The sequence below is a fragment of the Brienomyrus brachyistius genome, chromosome 15, assembly GCF_023856365.1.
Source record: "Brienomyrus brachyistius isolate T26 chromosome 15, BBRACH_0.4, whole genome shotgun sequence".
Classification (NCBI taxonomy): domain Eukaryota; kingdom Metazoa; phylum Chordata; class Actinopteri; order Osteoglossiformes; family Mormyridae; genus Brienomyrus; species Brienomyrus brachyistius.
The window spans coordinates 12538205-12561318 of record NC_064547.1 but is presented as its reverse complement, the minus strand read 5'-3'; the positions used below and the strand labels follow the sequence as shown (position 1 = coordinate 12561318).

The following is a 23114-nucleotide window of genomic DNA, read 5'->3' as shown; positions in this document are numbered from 1 at the left end:
GTTCTGACAGGGACTGGCTGTCACCACAGGGCTAATTTACAGGTCACGGGTACATCGGTGGCAGTTTTTCCAACATTAAATTAAAATTAGCATTATTTTAAACTGTGTTGTGTGGCCTTTTTAAAATTGCCAAGTGAAGTAATTAGCTACTGGGTATTTGTAGATAGTGGTGTTCCGTGCCGTCTTAGTAATCCCGGAAGGAACCCAGTCACTAAAGACAGTACTTGTGTTTATAAATCTACAAAATTTATGAATATGCATGTTTTTAAACACACTCACATAATATTTTTAGAAATATTTTTAGAAACAGCTCCACATTAATTTTTTTCTTGAGAAGTACCTTCAGATTAAAATAATCCACAAAATATTTTATCAGGCTGAAAACAGACTGCATATTTCTATTGTGGTGGAATTAGGTACCTCTAAATGACTTGGAGTGCTATGAAGGTGCAACGCAGTTCTTATGCAAATGACTGACAAATTCCACTCAGCGACCTTCCTGTTCTTAAAGCGATTCTGTAGATCAGAAGCCAAGCTGTTGTTGGCGTCCGTCTGTCTGTGGCTGGCAGTTGGAGGTCAGGGTGAGATGGAAGGTTAGGTACCATGTTTAGCTTGGGGCGATGGGGTGGTGTTCTGTTTTATGAAAGGATGACAGATCAGGATCAGGGATGCTGCTTCTATGTGCCCCCTTTGCCCTGCCGAAGGAGCAGAGGTGGTGTTTACCATCACTCAAATCACGCATTTGTGTGGGGCCCGGCATGTTTGGGGGCCCCCTGTTGGCCCCAAACAGTCACTACACAAAATATTAAATAAACTTCTTCCTTATTTAGGACAGCAAGTTCTGATGAACAGTTACCTAGCTGTCTTCTGACTCTTAACATCTTCTCTCTCAAACATCTTGGGGGCAGGTGAATTTTTGATTGGGGCTCCAGAACAACAACACCATCCCTCCGGTGAAGGATAACACTGCAAGACTCTCAGCAACCATTCTCCCTCAGAGAATTTTAATCCAGCATGGGGTGGCCGTGAACTTGGAGTCTATCGTAGGACGACTACAGTATGTGATGGGAGGCATCCTGGATAAGATCAGAGGATTATCACAGGACACACACACACACATAGATGGTCAAACATGGGCAGAACATGTAAACACCACACACACTGACGGGGGCGGAATTTAGCCCAACATTCTGGAGGTTTGAGGCTAACCGCACATGATTAAAAGACCATATCACCAAAAAAACATTTGCATGGGCACCAGCATGATTCAGAAATAGACAAATGTGACAAATGTCACAAAAAGAGCATTACAGTATAGGGGATGAAATGAGCAAAATCCTCTCCGAAAGCTATAGATGAACATCTTTCAGTAACAATCATGCCATAATCTTCAAGTGAAATTTTAAGTGAACGCAAAACAGATTGATTCAGCTGTATATAAATAGAGTATCTCTTTCAACAGTTCTCACTGAGAGATATTGTGTTATAGTGAAGATGTCACTTAACAACAGATGCGTTCCATGTTTGTGTGAAACCATCAGCAGCGAAGCGTCAGGCAGTTCGGAAAACAGGGATCTTACAGGAAAATCATCTGAATAGGAGCACAACCAGGACGTTAACGGTGAAGTTATGGCAGCTGGGATCAGAAGGGCACTCAGCGAATCACTCCAGACGCAGCAGAGCTCACAGTGATTATGATTATGACAGGTCTTTGGGTAGAAGACGAGGCCGTCAGAATCTTTGACATTTGTCTTGGGGGGTGCACCCTGTTGTCATATCCCTGCGGAAATGACAGTGCTGGGTCCAGGCTGAACCAAATGGACTTCTGTGGGTGTCTGTTATATGTCCAGGAAACGTCTAGGAAATGACAGGGCCTCATCAACCGGAAATCTGAAAAGGATCTCAGCAAAAGACTTAATTAGCACTTAAGGCCACAAATGCAGATGCTCATTAGTGAGGTACTTTGGTGGACAGATCTGGGGAGGCTTGTTTGTTCCTTGCAGGTGTGGATTCCGGCGACTGAGATTGCAGACTGATACGGACAGATAAATACCTGTAGCACTTGAATGGTAAATCTAAGCAGACAAGCTGGGAATGAAAGATCTGGCACATAGCTGGTGCATTCACTCTCTTTGATGATTGAGAAAGGTAAACAAGAAAGTGGTGGAAGTTACTGGGAATGCAAGAGAGGGAGAAGGTGAAGGAAACATGCATAATCAGTGTTGGGCTGAGAGCTGCAGATATTGTACAATGGCATTAATGCACAACAAACAGAAACAGGGGGAAGTTGGCCATTGAGTGTCTACTGCATTATTTAGTAGCCCTGCTGATTAACTATTCAAATACGGTTGGGATTCTGCACAGTTGTACCGATATAATCAATAGTGGGAATTCCAGTAGGAATGTGAATAATAGCCCAGTTAAAATGAAGCTGTTAGTGTTTAGCTATTATGGATGACGAACCTTGCAGATCCTTGACGCTGTTAACATGGGGGAATTCTTGTCTCGCTCTCTCTTAATATGTGGGCTATGTGTACAGTTAATTTTCAGATCTGTCTCAATTCCATTCATTTGTGTACCTATGGGGTAGTTTTTTTCTGAGATTTTTTCCTCAATTAAACAGAAAAATAAAATCATTAAAATCAAGTGGATTTCATTTATAATGCTTCACTGCAAACATTACACTTAAATGGTTGGAGAAGCAGGTGTCGTCACCTCCCGCCCCCGAACTATTCTGAGAGAAATTGCTGGAAAATGTTTAACAAAAGCGAATCAGCATGTTTTATGTGCGAACAGCTCCTCTACTGAACCAGTAGATTTCTGAGACAAGTTTCTGTCAAAGGCACGCGGTGACAGTGAGGAAGATCTCTCGTAAAGATGCAGATACACAGTGCTCGCAGTGGGCAGGCTGAACAGTTGCAGCACTGCACCAATCCATTTTACAGTGATTCCTCATGGGCTGAAATACCACATATGATTCCCAAACCAGAGGGAGCATCCGCCCTGGATTGCGGCCCCTGCTTCAGTCACCGCTGTGATATGTCCTTTATAGGACAATTGGCAACATCTTGCTAGCATTCAGCATTAAGTATCTAAGTCTCTGCCCTGCTGTGGAATGAATCACAGCCAACAGAGGGAACAGCCAGATTCTAGCTATTTTTTAGTCAGTGGCCTTTTGAGGTGCAAGAACAATATTGAATGTTTCCATAAGGACAGATGTTTGTGTGTGGCAATATGCTGGCCAAACGTGGCCATACACAGCAGATTATTTAACATCAAAAATCATTTTTAATGAAAATACAACCAACCTATATTTATATATTTGCATGTATCGCTTAATATACAAGTTTTACATTGCTATTGCTTTTTTGAGATTTTTTTATCGTTAGAAATGCAGGCTAAGCGTTTTGGTCAAGACTACTGCGGCAGATCTCCTGTCGTCCACACACAGCCTTAACTACTGCTCCCCCTGAAATTGTGGAGAATGATCACCAAGCGTATAGTTGGACAGTTGTATTTTTGAGCAGGTCGTGAATGAATTTTCATTCAGGCAGCATGTGATCTGGGCTCCCTGTGGTGGCTGTATATATAATCAAGACCTCAGCTTGTGCACAACTGCTGAGAAATGATGCAAGGAATCTTCAGCTCTGGGGAGACCCCCATGGCGATGCCTGCGGTCTCAGATCCGCTCTGCCAATCCAGGTTCCAGCTGGGCTCCATTTAATCTCCCTCCCAGACTGTCGCACAGCCATCAGGCACGCGAGCACCACCCAGCTTCGACCCGCTGTCCCTCGTTAACTGTGATGAGGATGGGAGCTTCGTAGGAAGTCCTCACTGAAAGCTAATCCTTACCAGCAGAGCCCTGACCATACTCCATTGCTTACACAAAGCAAAGCCTGCAGTTTGATGCTACAGGTAAGCAGATTGTAAGGCACAGAGATAGGGATTTAAGTGTGCAACCTGGACTCCACTTGCAAGACTCTGACTCCTTGACAGTGACTCGAGAAGCGTGAAGTCAGGCAATTAACACACTTTTTCTGTTTTAACACTAGTATAAACTGTGGGCCCGATCTGACAAAGCCTGGGGTATTCCGAGTACTTTTTTTTACATTATATTATTAGAAATAGGCGTTGCTTAACCTGTATCATAAATTATATATACGTTGTGTTGTACAGTTTCAAAATCTACATTAGAAAAGTGCTTACGGTCTTACAAAACTTGTATTGCTTCAAAGCCATTTGAAATAGCGATTACTTTGAAAATGTACATAAGCCTAAGGAACTATGAGACGTGCAGTTTTTGAACTGTTCAAGTCATTTAATCACAGTTACTAATAGAAAAAAAAGAAATAGGTGGTCACATTTTTGATTTTTGATAAATAGTGCTGTCAGATTGGAACCAGTATGGAGAATTGAGACTTAACTCGGTCTCTAATTTTGTGACTCGCGAACAACTCTGCTACAAAGCCCCAGAGGATAATTACCGTAAAGCATGTATGTGTTTTTAGTTGTATTTTTGGAGTAATGTATACCTCTTAAAGTGTACAGTTCTTAAATACTGGTGCAGTGTTGATACCCAGATCAAAACTTCTCCAGTGGACTAGGTTCTGGAAAATCAGTATCATGGACTATGTTTCAATGGGTCTTTTCAGCAGTACTGGAAAAAATACAGGTGGGAATCCAAAAAGAAATGCTGGTTTTCTACTCTGAGCAAGACATGAGGCTGCAAATTGACTATAACACATTAAAATTAGAGGGTAATATGAAGTACATGATCACTCGTTTTGACTAGTGCACTTGGCGTGGGATTTCCGCATTTATGCGGTACACCGACAGGCACGAAGTATAAGATAATCAGACGTGTAAGCGGAAACGCCCACATGCATCCCATAATCTCCATCACCACGGCGCTGTACTCTGGCTGGAAGCTGTAACTAGGCTTTGTTTTTGCAGATGCCGGTCATATGAGGATTGCTGTGGCACTCGCTGCTGCGTCAGGGCCCTGTCCATACAGAGGCTGTGGTACTTCTGGTAAGCACCACCCATTCCCCACCCAGACCACACCCCCTGACCCCATTCCCCACCCAGACCACACCCCCTGACCCCAGTCCCCACCCAGACCACACCCCCTGACCCCATTCCCCACCCAGACCACACCCCCTGACCCCAGTCCCCACCCATCCTCATCCATCCACCTGCAGTCTCACTCTGATAAAAGCTATGGTTCTCTCACTATCTCGTGCCATTACTCCGTGCGTCACCCGCTCTGCGAATCTTGCAAATCACTGTGCTGTAACTCTTCTGTAATAAATAGAGATGCTACAGGTGGTAAGGTGTTCGGATAGGAAAGACGGAAAACATTCCCATTTTAATGCAGTTATGCTACCAGTCAAACGTTTTTGCACACACACAGATTTTCTACATTTGCATGTTACTACATGTCACTTAACATTTACTAAAAAATACTCTCAATATTCTTGGCTAAATACAGTTACAGTATGTTCACCATTTGAGTACCTTTATTAGCAAGAAAATGTCATATCTTTGATTCACCAAAGATACCTCCTCTAGCAGAGAAAATTCTAGGCATTCTTTCTATAAGGGATATAGAAAGGGAAACATTGTGCATTTAAATTTAATGGACAGCCTAGAATTTGCCTATGTATCACCATACAACCAGTGAATAGGATGTCAGACATACACTGTTACATACTCTTTCCATGTTATAAAGGAGACTTGTTTTATTTGACTTGCATTTTCATTTATAGTTGTTCACTTAACGTTCCAGTGCTTAACAAGAATAAACATCTGCAGTTCATAGCTACATAATAAATGCAAAAGTGGTAAAAAACCTGTGATGTCCAAAAACTTTTGACTGGTAGTGTATGTATTCAGACAGTAAACAGCAAACATTAATTGTATTAAGTAATTTCTGTATGTATGTCTACTGTCAGTTGTGTAAACTACAAAATATTGAATTTCTTATAACTTGTAAAGATAAATTCTGGAGGAAAGTTATATATTACAGAGAGACTTTTGTTTTGTGCCCTTCATGGCTCAATTGGTGCTGCAGCCCACTGCCAGTCGCCCCGGTGTGGTTGTGTGACATTTGCAGGCTCTCGGGCTGCGCTGGCAGCTTGGAGTCTCGGTTTGGGGGGTAAGAGGGGGGGTCACGACAGCCGTCACCGGGCTGAAGGTGATCCCAACATATCAGAGCAGCCATAAGAGAAAGCGAGGAGGGCATAACATCATCACAGGTCTCACACAAAAGGGGATTTTAGAGTCACCTGTTCATGTAGGAGCCTGTCTTCAGACTGCAGGAGGAAACCCACGCAATGCAGGGGGCGAACATGCAAAATCCACACGCACAGAGCAAATGTGGGATTCAAACCCCCTCAATGTGCGTGCCTACGCTGCTACACACTGAGCCACTGTACCGTATTTGATTTTTTTTGGCACTATTTCCTGCAGACTTGTAACTTTGTATTTTGGGACAGATTTCAGTTTTCTGGATATGCAGCCGTGCTTGATAAGAGTGGCCCCCGCTGCTGGCTGTCTTTGTGGAGGGGCCCCGTGGCACAGCAGGTCCCAATCCTGCTGTCAGGGGTGTCAGTAAGATGGCGGTCTCCAGCCGTGTGCTCGCTTTGTGTGTGTGTGTGTGTGTGTGTGTGTGTGCGTGTGTGTATGTGTGTGTGTGTGTGTGTGTATGTGTGTGTGCACGCGCATGCGTACACGTAGGCAGTCTTCCGTCTGCAAGCTTCGCCCCCACACAGATGAGACGTGTCTCGTGCCGCCTGCTAATAGACCACATTAGCAATCCTGCAGCAAGACGGGACCAAAAATAACAGAGAGGAGACCGTAAATGCAGATTCTATTTATAGCCACCCCATCTCACTTAGTGTCTCACTTTGTGGACTGCGCAGAGGCAGCAGAGCCTCCAGGTTATTTTATGGCTGGGGGCATGGGAGGAGGGGACACAGGGGTTAAGAGTAAAATGGGGGCGGAGGGGGCATCTGAAGAGGATGGACTGTACGTGTATTTGCATGCCGGCCATCCTTGGAGCTACTAAAATTCTAGTTGCACACATACATAAGTAATTATGGGAAAACTGCAATTGGTATTGTATGACTGACATGGCTCAATGCCAATGAAAACGGCTTGGAGACCCCAGGGGCCAGTCCATTTAGCTCCTTGTCATCCCGCCTCTATGTGACCGATAGAGAGCCGCCCTGGAGGAGTTTTCCTCTTTGCTCCTGACTCAGCAGGTTTTTCAAGCTCTTACTTTGAGAACGATTTTAACACTGGCATCGCACAGAAAGTTAAGCGCAGCATGGTAGCTCAGTGGATAGCGACCTTGCCTGTAAGGGCAGTTCTAGGATTTTTTTTTAAAGGTGGGGGGACATAAGAGGGGCCATAATTCAGACAGAAGGGCCAACCTTATCATTAACCAATGATATGTTTAGAATTGATGAGTGACAGGGGATGGGGCACTCCAAGGACCAATCAGCATTCAGCTGGGGCCAGTACCCCTGTGGCCCTGCCTCACACCTCTAGGTTTGGGGCTTAAATCCTGCCCAGGCTCTTTAAGTATGAGTGCTGTGTGAGTTCTCTCCAGGTTCTCCAGATTTATCCCACAGCCCAGATATGCCTCGGTCAACTAGTTTCCAAATTACCCAAAATTTGGCTCACACCTCCTGGATTGGTGCAACCCTTGAACCCCAGGCTGCCTGGTATAGGTTCTAAGCCTCCACTGTTAACCTGTACTGGATAAGTATGTGCAAGAGATGCCATCCTTCCTGATTTGGCAAATTGCTTTTCAAATTAAAATACCCTTTTAATTTTTCGGTCACTTGAGCTGCAAATGACATTAGTCCTCTACACTGATCCTTAAAGAAGCCCTTATTATCAAGGGTTTGTTCAAATAAGAGACACGATGTACAAGCTATTGTGGAGTTAGCACCGAGAAACGTGTAAATTCTCCAAGGGATCAATGGGAATCTGTAAAATCATACATGAAACAAAGACCCCAGTGAAGCACGCTGGAGAAAATAGCTGGGAAAACCTCTGTAAACACATTAAATAGTGTGACAATCGGCAGCGTTATTGGCTCACACCTCCTGGATTGCGAATTCCATTCTTGCCCCTGGCTCTGTGTGCAGTTTGTGTATTTTCCTCTGTCGCCATGGGTTTCCTCTGACTACTACAGTTTCTTTCTTCAGCACAATAACAGGCACGTAGGTGGATTGGTGCATCCAGTTTTTATGGGTTCCAAACCCCCAGTCCGCAGAACGATGGGGGTAGAGGTCCCACCTATCTTGCAAATTATGGGATCGGCCCATACTGAAAAATAAAATGCTGTGTCCCGTATTGGTCCTCCAGGATGTGATATTTCTACATATTGTACCCTCCCCACCACCCAATCTAAATTGCCCAGAGCCTGGTGATGGACTGGCATCCCATCCAGGGTGTCTGAGATGCCTGTGAGCTCCAAGCTGCCTATGATTGTATACTGGAAATGCAGTAATGGATGGCTGCATTTCAAAAACCTGCTTCATGTTCACTTTTACAAGCTAGTGTCAAACTGTGCCTTCTAGAAAAATCTGTTTAGAGTTATGGAAAGGGGACAAGTTCTTAACGGAAAGGAAAAAAAAAAACATTTCTACTCCTGATGTCTCACCGGCTTGTTTAGAAACCATTATTGATTTACGTCGGCTGTAATGGTGCTCACCTTTTCAAAGCTTCAAAATTCCATTAAAAATAATGAAATCCAGCATGTCTCCAGGCTAAGAGGAGTTTATTAAGTGGGAACTCCAGTCTCCCCTCACTGTTTAACCTCAAGGATTTGTTTTGTGCATTACTGGCTCTTTCCTATGTATCAATTAGGGCTTCCCTTCCCTTAGGGCAGTGGTTCTCAAACTCGGTCCTCAGGCCCCACTGCCCTGCTTGTTTTCCAGCTATCCCTGCCCTACACACTGCTGATTACCTGGATCAGGTGTGTTCAGTCAGTCAGAAGCTGAAAGACAGCTGGGACTTATGTGTGGGCCCCAGGACCAACTTTGAGAACCATTGCCTTAGGGTTTTTATATACATTACTGGGCAAAAATCTTAGGCAGTCAAAGATACCTGTAATGTTTAAGGCTGTTTATCTGTGGAGAAAGTGTGTATGTGCTCAGAAAAAAAATATTCAACAATAGAAAATAATAAAATGAACAGTAACAAAACAAATAAAACAGAATTTCTTCTGTTCTCCGAAAAGTTACTGTTATCTTGTCCGATGGCTAGATCCCAGTTTCTAAACTTCTCCTTAGGGGCACCTCAGCCATTTCATGTGTTTGTTACATTTCACCACCAGTTCATTTAATTGATTAGCAATATTTGTTAAATAACCCAATGAGATATTGATTAGCCAAAGGATGCATGGGTGTATTGGACCTTTGCTTCAAATACGGGGTGACTTTAGCAGAGGCTCACAATTGAAACTTTGACAGTTATACTGTAGTTTTACAATAACATGAAGATCATCTAAGCATGATTTTCTTTGACTAAGACTTTTGCAGAGTACTGTAAATAATATATTTTTAATTATGAATGATATTTTATTACTCATTCAATCATTATTAGCCATCCATTTTCCGGAATTACTTGTCCTATTCCGGGTTGCGAGGGGTGCAGAGCCTATCCCGGAGGCTACGGGTGCAAGGCAGGGGACAACCCAGGATGGGGGGCCAGCCCATCGCAGGGCACACTCACACACCAGTCACTCACACAGGCACACCTATGGAGAATTTGGCAACTCAAATTAACCTCAGCAGGTTTTTGGGCTGTGGGGGAGAAGCAGAATACCCAGAGGAAGCCCCACAACGACACATGGAGCCTCGAACCAGGGAAGCAACTGTGCTAATCACTGGGCCCCCATGCTGCCCATAATTATTATTATTACCATTGAGCCCCCCCACTCACCAGTTTTACCTTCGCCACGCCCCCGACACAGTAAATTATGTGTTGTGAGTTACAGACCAAGGAATAATGTGAGTTTTCAGGTACTGGACTAGTGGTTCCTAACTAATAATAATAATTGATACTTTATTAATCCCTGTGGGGAAACTGCCTTTACACCTCCCTCAACTTGCTCTTTGTAGAGTAAGCTGTCCATGAAGGGCAGCCACCTGTGGCAGCACCCAGGGGTTAAGGGCCTTGCTCAAAGACCCACAGACATGCTGAGGTTGAGCTTGAACCGGCGACCTTGTGATTACAAACACACAGGCTTACTCCACTGAGCCACACACTGCTGTTTGTACAATACTCGCTGTAATGGAATCGTATTTACTTGATATTGATGATGGCATCTAGCAGACATCAGAAGCCCTCCCAGTCTGAATATTACTTATATACTCAGTAATTGTGTGTGTTTTTAAATCCTCTAAAACCAAATAATCAACCAATATATCATACAAGAGGAAGTGTCAGAATAGCTTCCTCTGTTCAATAGGTAAGACAGCTTGTCAGTGGCTTCTTGTGCCGTTTTTGTTGTCAGAATGGTTACGGTGAGGTTATGGGTCATGAGGCCTGATACCGCGGTATGTGACTGTCTTCTGTTTCTCAAGACACAGTAATTAAACTGAGACAGACTGATTGAATGTAAGCCTGTGTCAGGGGCAGCAAAAGTACACAGTCTGTAACCTAAGAGATGCTGGGGGCAGTGAGGTTTATTCTACAATGACTGAAATGACATTTTGGGAAATCAGCTGTGCCATTGAGTAAATTGCCTGGATTTCATTAGTAATGCTCCAACCGGATAACTAGGCATAATTGCAAGGCATCTTTTGATTTAAAACATCAGTGAAATCACTAAATAAGAGCGAGAGTGCAGGGGTACTGCTGGGCACTGGGGCTGGCATACAGGCCCCCTGTCCTCGGGCAATTTGAACCATAGAGCTTCCTGCCGCCGCTGTATCGGACTATGATTGGGGGCTTTCGGTTAACATTACACTGCTATGACATTCATTTAGTCATGCCCATGGATGCTAACTGCTCTCCGCTAATGGCTAACCCACGTAAGCATAGGATGCCCCCTGCCCCATTTTCGCAGGGGCCAGCTGACCATAGAGTCCCCTGAGGTTCATTTTTCATCTGTAGCCAACTCTCATAACCTATTTCATAACTTCTAGAATTACTCCCAGGGATCAATAAAGTCAAACTTATTTCTTTTCTTGTTCACTACCTTTTTCCCACTCAAATTGTTAAGACTGTATAAATGTTCTAAGTGGTCATCTTCCATGCTGTGATGCTTTAATCTTTGTCATTAATGCTATTTGTGTCTTCAGACATCCCACCTAAGGCATGCTGATTTCAGGGAGGCAGATGAGGGACATCCGGACAGGGATGCCGGCTAGGCTTGGCCAGTATGAGGGTAAAACCATAGATTTGATGACTCCATGGGCTGAAAATTTGCCAACCAGGTGGGGTGAGGTAACATTGGTAAAATTGCGAATGAATAGCAGAGCGACAGATATCCGGGATATTCCGCCTCATTCACAGGTGTCGCGGACCTGTTGTCAGTTTGAAAGCGACTCCCAAAACGTCCAGGAGAGACAACAAAGTACCTCTCAGTGCATTTTGCCCATCTTGAGCATTAATCATCTCGTTATCGAGTTAGGGACACGATGCCACAGTTGAGAGGTTGTGCAGCTCTGGTGTACAGATAGAAATGCTCCATATTTCGGTCCTATGCTTTTGGGAGGGGTGGCAATTGGGGTGGCCAGGGATTTACTAGGGGGGGCATAGCCACTTCTAACCCCAACTTTGATCTGCCCCTGGCTGTGTAGGTGCTGGAACAAAAGATAAATCTGTATTAGATGAGGGTGTGGGGGGTGTGGAGGATGGGTTTGGAGGTTGATCTTACAAACACTGACTTAAGTAAGAGGGACATAAGGCAGAATAGCATATATTCTTTAGAAAACCATGGCAAATTTATGGTCCTTTAGAAACCATCCACTTCTTATGTCACGTCTATTATATCGTTGAAGAAAAAAATCACACCTACGCAAAATTCAGGTATTGTAGGAATACTGCATGTGAATCATCAGCGCTTTTTACAGGGATTACGTTTACCTTCGATGGCAACATTCCCTTATTAGATTGTTCAAACGGAGCTATTTAACGCCCACAGAACAACTTGTGAGCTCTGAAAAATGTATAAGATCTCTATCTTGGTGCATGTACCTGTCGAACATAAAGACGTTTGTGAATGTCTTAGACCAGTGGTCCGGAATTGCGTTCAGTTCATTAAACAATGTGCAGGGCGGTGGAGGATCTTGGCAAGGGCAAGATGAGCAGTTGCGCAGGGCAGCATATTCTGAGAGGACATTGACTTACCGTGGGTGACCCTCCCTCCCCGGCTTTCTAAACAGCTTGGGGGAGGGGGTACCAAGTATGCCAGAATCACCTCTGGTGCAGAGTGAATCTGTATGCACATATATGATGCGCTGCAGCTTTAAAAATCAGATTGCTTTCTAAACCGGATCGGCTATCCCTCAAGCTGACAAACATCAGCAAATTATCACTGAATCCAAGCAACTGTTGTTTGGAGTAACAGCTGGACAGTAGCATCTTTTAATCTGCCTAAAAGCAACTCTGCCAGATGTAACAAGTGACAAGGAACCGCAATGTGTCAGGCAGTACAGCGTGAGTAACCATTACTGGATGAATTACTACACTGGTTAACCTGGTGATAGTGGAGGGAGAAAACGGGGTAATACTTATTGGTAGACCCCTTACTTTGAAGGGCCGTGCTAGATTCCTGGTGCAGATCAGGCGGTAAATTGGTGGTAGCAGACAGAAGAAGCAGTAGTACTAGCAGGCTAACACCGCTAACGGCAGTCTGCAATTTTTATTCAGTTCACATTCAGTTACATCAAGTTCTTGCTCTGCCATGTCTGGTCTTTCTGTCCCTTTTGCACTTATATAGTACAGCAGAGTTTCCCAACCCAGTCCTCGGGGAACCCCAGACAGTCCACATTTTTGCTTCCTCTCAGCTCCCAGTGCACCTGTACCAGGTATTCGGTGTTCCTGATTGGCTGGGAGCTGGGAGGGAGCAAAAACGTGGACTGGGTTGGGAAACACTGTAGTACATAATGTAGCGTATTGTCCTCTCGCTGTGTAAATGTGGTATGTGAAATGGATTGTCTAGTCACTATGTAAATGTAGTTTCTGAGTTATATCATCTAGTTATTGTGTAAATGTTGTATGTGAATTATTTAATCTATTTGCTGTTGTGAAGGTGGTGTGTAAAATATATTGTCTAGTCAATAAGCACATGTAGTTTGTGAGGTACATTGTTTGCTCGCTGTGTAAATGTCGTATGAAAAGTATGTTGTCTAGTTAATGGGTAAATGTTGTATGTGAAGTACACTGTCTAGTCATTGTATAAATGTAATATGTTAAGTATATTGTTTAGTCAATGTGTAAATGTAGTATCTACATATATATGAGATGATGTGTCAATCTTAGCATGTTGTAGTATATTTTTTTAGTAAATGTAGCACCATGGGGCTCAGGGAAATGGTATTTCATCCTGGGTGTATGCCTGTATATTGATGGATTGACAATAAAAATCTCTTGAATCTTGAATCCTCTGAAGGGCCCTGGTAGAATCATGGTGCAGAGCTGTGTAGCAGTCTCTATACTTTGGCTCTTGGTGTGGGCAGATGGATGCGTTAGCCGGCCAGCTATGGTGCACAGCTGACTACTGAGTCAGGAACAGCTGGGGGATAGCAGTACCGACACTCTCTGGCTCACCCCAAAGACCTTGAGGGTGTCGGCAATTGGGAGAAATTGCCTGTCTTTTCCAATGACAGGTAGAGCACTCCCTGCCGGGGTGACCCAAAGACACCTTGAAACCTCTGCGAAAATAAGTACAGGATCTGTAAGATGGTAACAAGGTGGAAGGAAAGGCCTCTGAACTTCTCGTAACATCACGTAATAGCAGAAACGCTATTAGTGTAGGTACTCAGCCATAGCCCTCAACTTCTGCAGCAGGAACATTGCCGTGAGTAGAGGCCTATTGGTATACCGCACTAGCGTGGCCCTGGAGATTCAGCTAGTCGTGATGATGATGCTTTTCTTATCTGGTAGTGCTGGTTATAGACATTAGGGGGTTCACTGGCCCTTTAGGGGATGTCTACATTTTCCATCTAGGAGTGAAAACATTTAAATTGAAGAACATGGCAGTAGAGAGTGGAAAAAAGTTTCACAGCTCTCTGTCTAGTCCTTATGAGCAAAGTTTAATAGGGTATTTATGGTCTAGGGGAGATCTTATGAGTAACACATGAACCACAGGGAGGGCATGGATGATTCAGGGAAACCCCATCTACTCATTATGTTTAATATCTAATACCTTTGAGATAACTGGATCAGCCAGTCCATGCAGCAACTGGAGGTTCAGGATTTTGCTCCTGGGCCCAACCAGGGCTGCACTGGCCATCTGGCATATGGGGCACTTTCCCAGTGGGATGATGGGTATGTGAGCTGGTGCACTCAGCAAAATCTGGCATGGGGAACCCCAAAGTCCAGAGCCAAATTTTAATTCGACTATAGCCTTGGGCTATACAGTAACACCCATGGGATTTGAATCACCAACCTTCTGATCATGGGCACAGTCCCTTAACCCCATGAGCCAAACACCATTGTACTCATGTATTTTTAATAATTAGGAGTGTAAAGTTCTCTGTATATCTCTCTGGATAAGATGCCGGGAGCGATGGTGCATTTTTTGCAACTTCATTATCTCAACTTAGAGAGCAAAATAGTTTAATTTGTTGCTTGGGTACCCCCCCCACCATCACACCCTGAAGACACTAATAAATTTCCTTCGTCTCCATGCTCCTGTGCCTCTGCTCGTCATCCAGAAGAGTTCTTACCAAACCTACAGCTGAACCTGAAATTCACTTTATTGTGCTTTTAAACACAAGCATATAGACATGGGTTTGGACTGCAGGCAGCCGTTGTGCTGTTAACAGACGTGTTTCCAGAAAGTGAACTACACTATTACGTTAATAGGCATGGCGGTCACTTTATAACCACATTGGGATATATGAAAAGGCAAGTCTATGAGATTAGGGTCACAGCAAGGATTTTTATTGCACAGCCTTTCAAATTATATTACAGTTTTGGATATTTGGGCAGCTTTATCTAAAGCTTTCATCACTGTGATCCAATTCATATTTAATGGAATAAATTATCACTTATTAAAGTTGTCAGACTATATCTATTGATGTGATAGGTCAACCACCAGAATTCTGATATGAAGTTCTCTGTAAGTTTGTACTTATATAGGAATGTGAATTTGAATTTTTTTTTTAGTTTTTCATTTATTCGATTTCTTGGTTTCTTGTAAACGCGTTAGGCAGCACGTAACAGGCTGTTGATTGAAAACCTGGATTCACAGGGCAGATGCCGACATATTTAATCATCTGCCATGTAGCCTCATGTGTCTCGAAGGGTGAGTCAGAGGGTCTGACCCTGACAAGCTTGAGCCACAGACTACAGCTCACTGACAGAATAGCCAATGTGCTTTAATTCCCAGGATACCACTGGGTCAACCAAAGATCATCTGTAAACAAAACCTGACATGAGTACATGATGTCACATGAAAGCCAGTTGCCTTTTACATCTAGGGGCAATTCTAGGATCTTTTAAGGTTTGGGAGGGGGCATCAGACAAACCGTAATTCATACAGAGGGGCCAATATTACCATTAGCCAGTGATATGTTTCAAAATAGTGATTGATAGGGAAGGGTGCCAATCAGCTTTCAGCTAGGGTGTGTCCCCTGTGGCCCTGTCTATTCCCCTGCATACATTGCAGAACTAAAGGAAAAGTAATAAGGAGACAAAGTGTCTTTACTGTACTATAAGGTCAAAATGATTTCAGGCGCTACCGGCCGCTCTGTGTGGAAGGTAGTTGATTAGAAGGTGCTGTAAGTTACTGATGTTATATTGTCACCATCTCCTACCATGCAGACAATCTGTGACAGTAAAGAATTGCAACTTTATTGCAGAATGTGGGAAATATTGACGATATTTGGATGTGGTGTAACAGGTGGGTTGAGGAGTGAATCATCAGCACCTCACCAGAGCTCCGTGTCAGTGGGGGGCATGCATCCTGCTCCCACCAGGTCTCCTAACCTGCGTCCCTCCTCACCAGGCTGCTTCTGATGATGGGGGTACTCTTCTGCTGCGGAGCCGGCTTCTTCATCCGCAGACGGTCCTACCCGTCGCCCGTCAGTGAGGAGCCTGCCTTCAACGTGTTCTTCACCAGACAGCCTGTCTCTACCCCAGGTGAGCAGGGATCCGGTCGTCACACCAGCCATGCATCTGACGCTGTGAAATCCACCCCCCCCAACTCACAACATCCTCCCACCAGTGTTAGTATACATTTTTTTTTTATTATTATTATTATTATTATTATCTCATTTGGAATCCAGTTTAATTTTCATTAGTTTTCACTGTGATGATATTAGCTTTTATTAGTTTTTAGTTTGAACAGTATATCTGTTCAGTTTTATATATTCTAAGATGAGGATATGTTTTATTAATCCCAGGGTGAAATTATTTTAGTCTTAATTTCAGTTTTAGTAATTTTATTTCTAAGGATAGACTGAAAGGGTTATTTCTATGGATATACTGAAAGAACCATTTTATGTGCCTGATTTTTTGAGAATTCTACGTGAATAAGCAGTGCACACTATGTAGTAATATCCTCAAAATGGGTGAAACGTGCTCCAGGTCTTATTAATGGTCATTAAAGATAAACAAATCATTATTAAATCTACATAGTATTCAAAGCGGTTTTCAAGGCAATAGTTTTAGTTTTTGTTTAGTTGTAGTTTTTTATTTGACTTTTGTATCTAATTTTATTTCAGTTTACGAAAATGTTTTCTTAGTTTTAGTTGACCATAATAATTCTACCTCTCGGCTGGATGCCTTGAAGCACCCAGGCCTTTGGTATCATCTCTGCGGTATCGTCCCTGCAGCATCGTCCCTGCAGCATCGCCCCTGCTTTATTTATACGCTAACATACACCCAGATAGCTCTGTAGCAGCTGCTAACTGAAGCTAGTTAATCTACCGTCACACTTAAATCCCTCCTGCGTGGTGGAATGACTCACGTTACCACGGCGAGACTCTGTCACGGTTTTCGGGTGACGTACTTCATCCCCCAAACTTTTTTGACAGTTGGCTGAACCACTCTGAAGAGCCATAACAGATGAAATGAGGACTCGTAGGTGGGGACTCATTGCGTTCTTATTTTTATAGCTGCCTGTCATCCCCGATTCTGTCCGTGCTCACGGTATGATTCTTTCGATCCAGCTCTGTCACGTCTGTGAATGCGTGGGCTCCCCGTCGCTGCCCCCCACCTGATCGACATGTAATGTCATTGAAACAAACCCCCCCCCCACCACCACCAGCTAAGGATATCGAGGGATAATTAGCATTCAAGGCCAGCATGCAATCACCCCCATTACTGTACCGCAGGCTGCGATTACATGATGCTGGCGACATCTCGACGTTTGCAAGATGCCAAGGAAGCTGAAGGAATTGCTGTTATTGGCTGTTAGCCGCGGTGAGGGGTCCAGACTAATGGAGAGGCCGAGAACAGATGAATAAAGGAAAAACAAGGTTTTCAGTCAGGACTGACAACTACCGACTGAGGGAAATCTGTTTCGTCTGTTATACAGTCAGTTCGGCAAGCTTGCGCCAGGTGATCACATTTGCTAGCGTGTAGAATACAAAACATAGGATTCACTTTGAGTGTGTGTTACGTATGAGAATGGCAGGATGATTATCTCGAGTTTAGGGAGGGTCCCACGGTCCACAGGCAAGTCTTCCAGAATAACTAGCAAGCCAGTTAGATAGACAACAGAGAACTTCACAGTGAGAATTTAAAGTTTCTTATAGAGAATATTCATCCACCCATCCTTCTCGCTTAGGGTGCCGCGTGGAGTCTGTCCCAGGCAGCTGCAGTACATGCTGGATGGTGCGTCAGTTCTGTGAGTGAAACACACGCACTGCAGACAATTCAGAGATGCCAACTGAGATAAGTGTATGGGGGCAGAACCCTGCATGGCACAGGGGGGAACAAGCAAACTCCCCCCCCCCCCAGAGCAGAGGTGGGACTTGAACCCTCAATGCCAGAATTAATAAGGTAGCACTATTAAACACTGAGCCACCTGAAGAAATAGTCATTTGCACTTTTAAACGCAAAGGCTATGGGTTCAAGTCCTATGCCCAACTGTCAGATGCAGAACGTAGATATTCCCAGTGTTCTGACATAGATTTGCTTCTATATTATAAGAATGAATTGACTAATGAATTGGTATCTGTACATTACCCATAGTGTGAGAGCCTTATGATGAACAGGCATCCCATCCAATGTGCCCCCTCCACTTCCTTGGACAGGATTCCAACTCCTCCGGATTCCCCTTTACAGCCCAAAAACATGCTGAGGCTAATAGGAATTATCAAATTACCCCTCAGGTGGGCGTGTGTGAGTGAATGGTGTGTGTGTGTGCCCTGCTAGGGGTTGGCACCCCATCCTGAGTTGTTCCCTGCCTTGCTCCCATAGTCTCTGGGATAGGCTCCAGACCCCCTGCGCACCCTGAGTAGGATAAACGGTTACAGAGGATGGATGGATGGATAGATGGATGGATGGATGGATGGATGGATGGATGGATGGATGGATGGTGTATTTTGGCTCAGTGCAACATATAAACAATAGACGATTAAGGACACCAGTCCATGTGGGACTGGAAAGGAACTGGAGAATATGCAATTTCCACACACACAAAGCTGGGGGGGTTAGGAACCCCCAACCCTGGGGGGTATGAGGCCATAGTGCTAATCACTGGGCCCCTGCATGCTGAAGTTCATACATTTTTGATACATAAATTATATTTGTTAATATACCGAAATTGTGATATTTTAGTGCAGGAGTCTCAAACTGGAGAGCTACTATCCAGTAGATTTTGCATCCCACCAGAGTTCTGATGAGCCTGGTATTTACCTGAGAGCAGGTGTGGTTCATCAGAAGCCAGGTAGGATAGAAAACCTACTGGATAGCAGCTCTCCCGAACTGGAGTTGGAGACGCCTGATTTAGTGAAATTTATATGCTGAAATTTTAATTTTCTTTTTGCAGATGGTAAATTTTTTATAAGAGCAAGCCATCATGTTGGAGAGCTGCCATAAATGTTTCCATCCTTGTTAAAACAGCAAAATTGATGAAAAAATACATTTAAAGAGACCAAATTGAAAGAGCTCGGGTGTTTCAAAAGCTATTTAAAAATATTTTCCCCAAAATGCTTTTCACATGCGCCATTATGTGAAAGCTGAGATGTTTGGGGGCGGCTCAGTGGGTAGCTCTGGTGTGTGTGTGTGTGTGTGTGTGTGTGTGCGTGTGTGTGTGTGTGTGTGTGTGTGTGTGTGTCTAGAAGCACACGGTTAGGCACGTTGCCCATTGTCTTTATGCCTTGTGTTGGACTGCCATCCCGTCTATCCTGTACCCAGTTTTATGTCCCCATCTCCCTGACTGGGATAATGGTGGATAAGACCTTCCTGACAAAATTGGATAGATATTGAGTCTCTTTCTTCATATACCCTCAAAACAGGCAGGGGGTGATCTCACCACACCAGTCCCTGTCGCCTCCTACATGGGCTGTTTATGCAGTGGTGTTTAATCTGAAAGGTCAGTCCGTACTTTTCCTGGCATAATTTTACTGCCATTGTAAGATTTTACTGGCCGTTTTATTTACACTCACTGTGCCCCTATTAAACAAGTCAATAGCATCATATCTCTGAAACGTATTTACTAGATAGTCCTTATGTTTGATCAGTGACTAATGTTCCACGACTCAGGAAATTGGGACGACTCAGGACTCAGTGTTAGTGGAGGAATGAATGGACGAATGGATCGATCGACGGACGGACGGGTGGAAGGATGGATGGATGGATGGCTTCCAATATATTGATTTGTGGCAAAATTAATATTATATACTTTAAAAGCATTAGTTAAACTATTCAACTGCAGTATTCTCATGGACAGATTATTTTCAATAAGTGTCCTATCCAAATTAGCTCAGTTTATCCCAAACTCAGCATACTATTGTCACAGCTGGAGGAGCAAATGACTCGAGGGCAGGCATTTTGGGTGAAACAAGGGGACTTTATCAGACAAAGCTAAGCAAACAGGGACTGGAAATAAACTGGACCACGAGGGATCAAAACAAGAAGGCTAGACATGGGAAGGACACAAGCTGACAGGCGGAGTGACATTAATGGCCAGACTAGCAAGGACGAGACAAACAGGTACTTAAACACATAGATTAAAGCGGGGCAACAAACATCAAGTGTGGAAGGAGACAGGAGAGTCAGGCAGACATGGCGGGCAGGATGTGACAACCCTGAAAATATTTACTTTAATCCCTGATCAGTAGCAGTGATGAGCTTTGTAGGGTACTGTACTGTATAGTATAACATACTCTGTAATGGCAGTGATGAGCTTTGTAGGGTACTGTACTGTATAGTATAACATACTCTGTAATGGCAGTGATGAGCTTTGTAGGGTACTGTACTGTATAGTATAACATACTCTGTAATGGCAGTGATGAGCTTTGTAGGGTACTGTACTGTATAGTATAACATACTCTGTAATGGCAGTGATGAGCTTTGTAGGGTACTGTACTGTATAGTATAACATACTCTGTAATGGCAGTGATGAGCTTTGTAGGGTACTGTACTGTATAGTATAACATACTCTGTAATGGCAGTGATGAGCTTTGTAGGGTACTGTACTGTATAGTATAACATACTCTGTAATGGCAGTGATGAGCTTTGTAGGGTACTGTACTGTATAGTATAACATACTCTGTAATGGCAGTGATGAGCTTTGTAGGGTACTGTACTGTATAGTATAACATACTCTGTAATGGCAGTGATGAGCTTTGTAGGGTACTGTACTGTATAGTATAACATACTCTGTAATGTTCTTTGTAGGGTACTGTACTGTATAGTATAACATACTCTGTAATGACAGTGATGAGCTTTATAGAGTACTGTAAAGTATAACATACTCCCCAGAAGTTTAAACCCATGTGGTACCATAGTCAAGCTTCACCACCACCAACAAAATCAGGGACCCTTCTTGGCAAAGCAGGGACCCCACCCCACCTCGGGAAAGATGTAATGATTAAACTTATTTTACTGATAAATCCGCCGATGTGATAATCCCTTCCCCCTGTCGCCAAATTTTACCACCAGCCACGGCAGCCTGCTGCTGATTAGCGGATTAATGACGTTGAATCATTTTTAATTGTCCCTCGTTTCTGGTCACGTGTCTCTTCCCCGAGTGGTCACACTTTCACCACGTATGACGCGGACAGGATCAGCCGGATTCCGCCACACCCATAACGAAGACCCGCCACCTCTATCGTTCCACCACCCCCCACCCCCGACTGCACCATCTGCACGGACGCTGTGTGCAGGCCTCGTCCACATGCTGCCGTGTGCTTTAATAGGAGGGAGCAGATTACATTCTGCTGGCGTTGCAGTACTGAAAGCCTGAGAGTCACGGATAAATTCCGAAGTGTGCTGTTTGATTAATGCTCGCAGCACCGCTTCTCCTGCCTTTATGCCCTCTTTGAGTTATGCATTTGGGTTGCACAGTTGATATGGATTAAATGCAGGACATATGTACGAAAAGTATCAATGGTTTATACTGTAACGGCGTGTATTTTCTGCGGGAAAGACCCTGGTCCTTAGGACTAAAAGACTGTCACGCTGAGACTTACAAAAAAGTGGTTTGCCTGCTACCTTGTGGCTTACAAACCCAAGTCACAACCTTGACTGCTTTTAAAAAGAAAAATATTTCTGAAGAAAATTTACCTACATTCGGCAAAAATGACAAATAGTTTCTGAATGACAGAAGAGTTTCTGAAAGAGTTTATGGCTGTCATGTCAAGACTTTCACAGCCAAAGAGAATAAACCTATTCTTTACTGACTATCCAGGGCAAAGTCAAACAGATGGGGAAAAAAATAAAAATACTGATAATCCTGTTATCAGAAATGTAAACATAGTGATTACAGCTTGTAATTGCATCCCATTGACTAAACTAATCACGATCCCCATCCGGATTAGCCGTCTTTAAGGAATATGGAGGTAAACCAAGACAGCAGAGCGAGCTATAGCCTCCTACCATGCCCCCCTGTGTGCTGCTATGTGAGGAACCAGGATGTACTGCTGGGAAGATGCTGAGGAACTGGAGAAGGATGTGTGAACGCAATATTAGCATTTCAGTCATATTCATGCGCAGACTGATCCTCTATCTGCCATCAGCAACGAGCGCCTTTCCCTGCACATAGCAGCTCCTCCAGCGGCACCCCCCTCTCTACAGAAACCCTGGATATGAAGAGGGGGGTTATGCCTGTACTGGGGGGGGGGTGGTTCTGATTTAATTGAAAGTGAAGAAGATCTCAGCATTTAAACCAGTGGCAGATCCTGGCAAGGGCAAGATGGGCATTTTCCCAGGGTGGCATCGTCTGAGGGGGCACCAACTTAGCTAACTGTGAGCACTAAACTGCACCCCCTCAAACAAGTTTAACTGCAGTTTGGTGGGGGGGGCACTGGTAGTAAAGTATGACTATGGTGCCACAGGGGTTTAGACCACTGATTTCAACTAATTAGTGTACATTTATTTTGGGTGGAGGGGGGCGCTAAAGTCTCCCTAAAATAGCCCTAGTGACAACCCCTGCCTGTCACTGCAGCCACCCAAGCAGTAGTCCCCCTCTCCTCCTCATATACCGGCCCGGCTCCGGGTTCGAGTCGACCCAAATACCCATCATCTTACTTACTACTTCCCACATCGTCTTTTGTGATGGATAGTTCAGTCTGGGTGCTGTGCCTGAAATGCAGTAACTATTTTTTTTTTGGGCGGGACACTAATAAAGGGGATTCATATTTTCCTGCTTCAGCACTTTCAGTGGCTCAGGAACACGTCTTAATATTACCTCTGAATAAGTGAAATACTCCAGAGGAGAAAATGCAATAAAAGGAACTGCCACGATC

General features: G+C 44.0%; 1 protein-coding gene across 2 annotated transcripts in view; it reads left to right on the top strand.

Moving 5' to 3' along the window:
* Positions 1 to 23114, top strand: part of vopp1 (VOPP1 WW domain binding protein) — a 46895-nt gene that overhangs the window by 19014 nt on the left and 4767 nt on the right. The window contains exons 3-5 of one of the 2 annotated variants that reach the window (XM_048976885.1): positions 4954 to 5031; positions 16202 to 16335; positions 17987 to 18046. In XM_048976885.1, the coding sequence (XP_048832842.1) occupies positions 4954 to 5031; positions 16202 to 16335; positions 17987 to 18046 (272 nt within the window). The remainder of the gene's footprint in view (positions 1 to 4953; positions 5032 to 16201; positions 16336 to 17986; positions 18047 to 23114) is intronic. The other variant, XM_048976886.1, reaches the window with a different exon arrangement.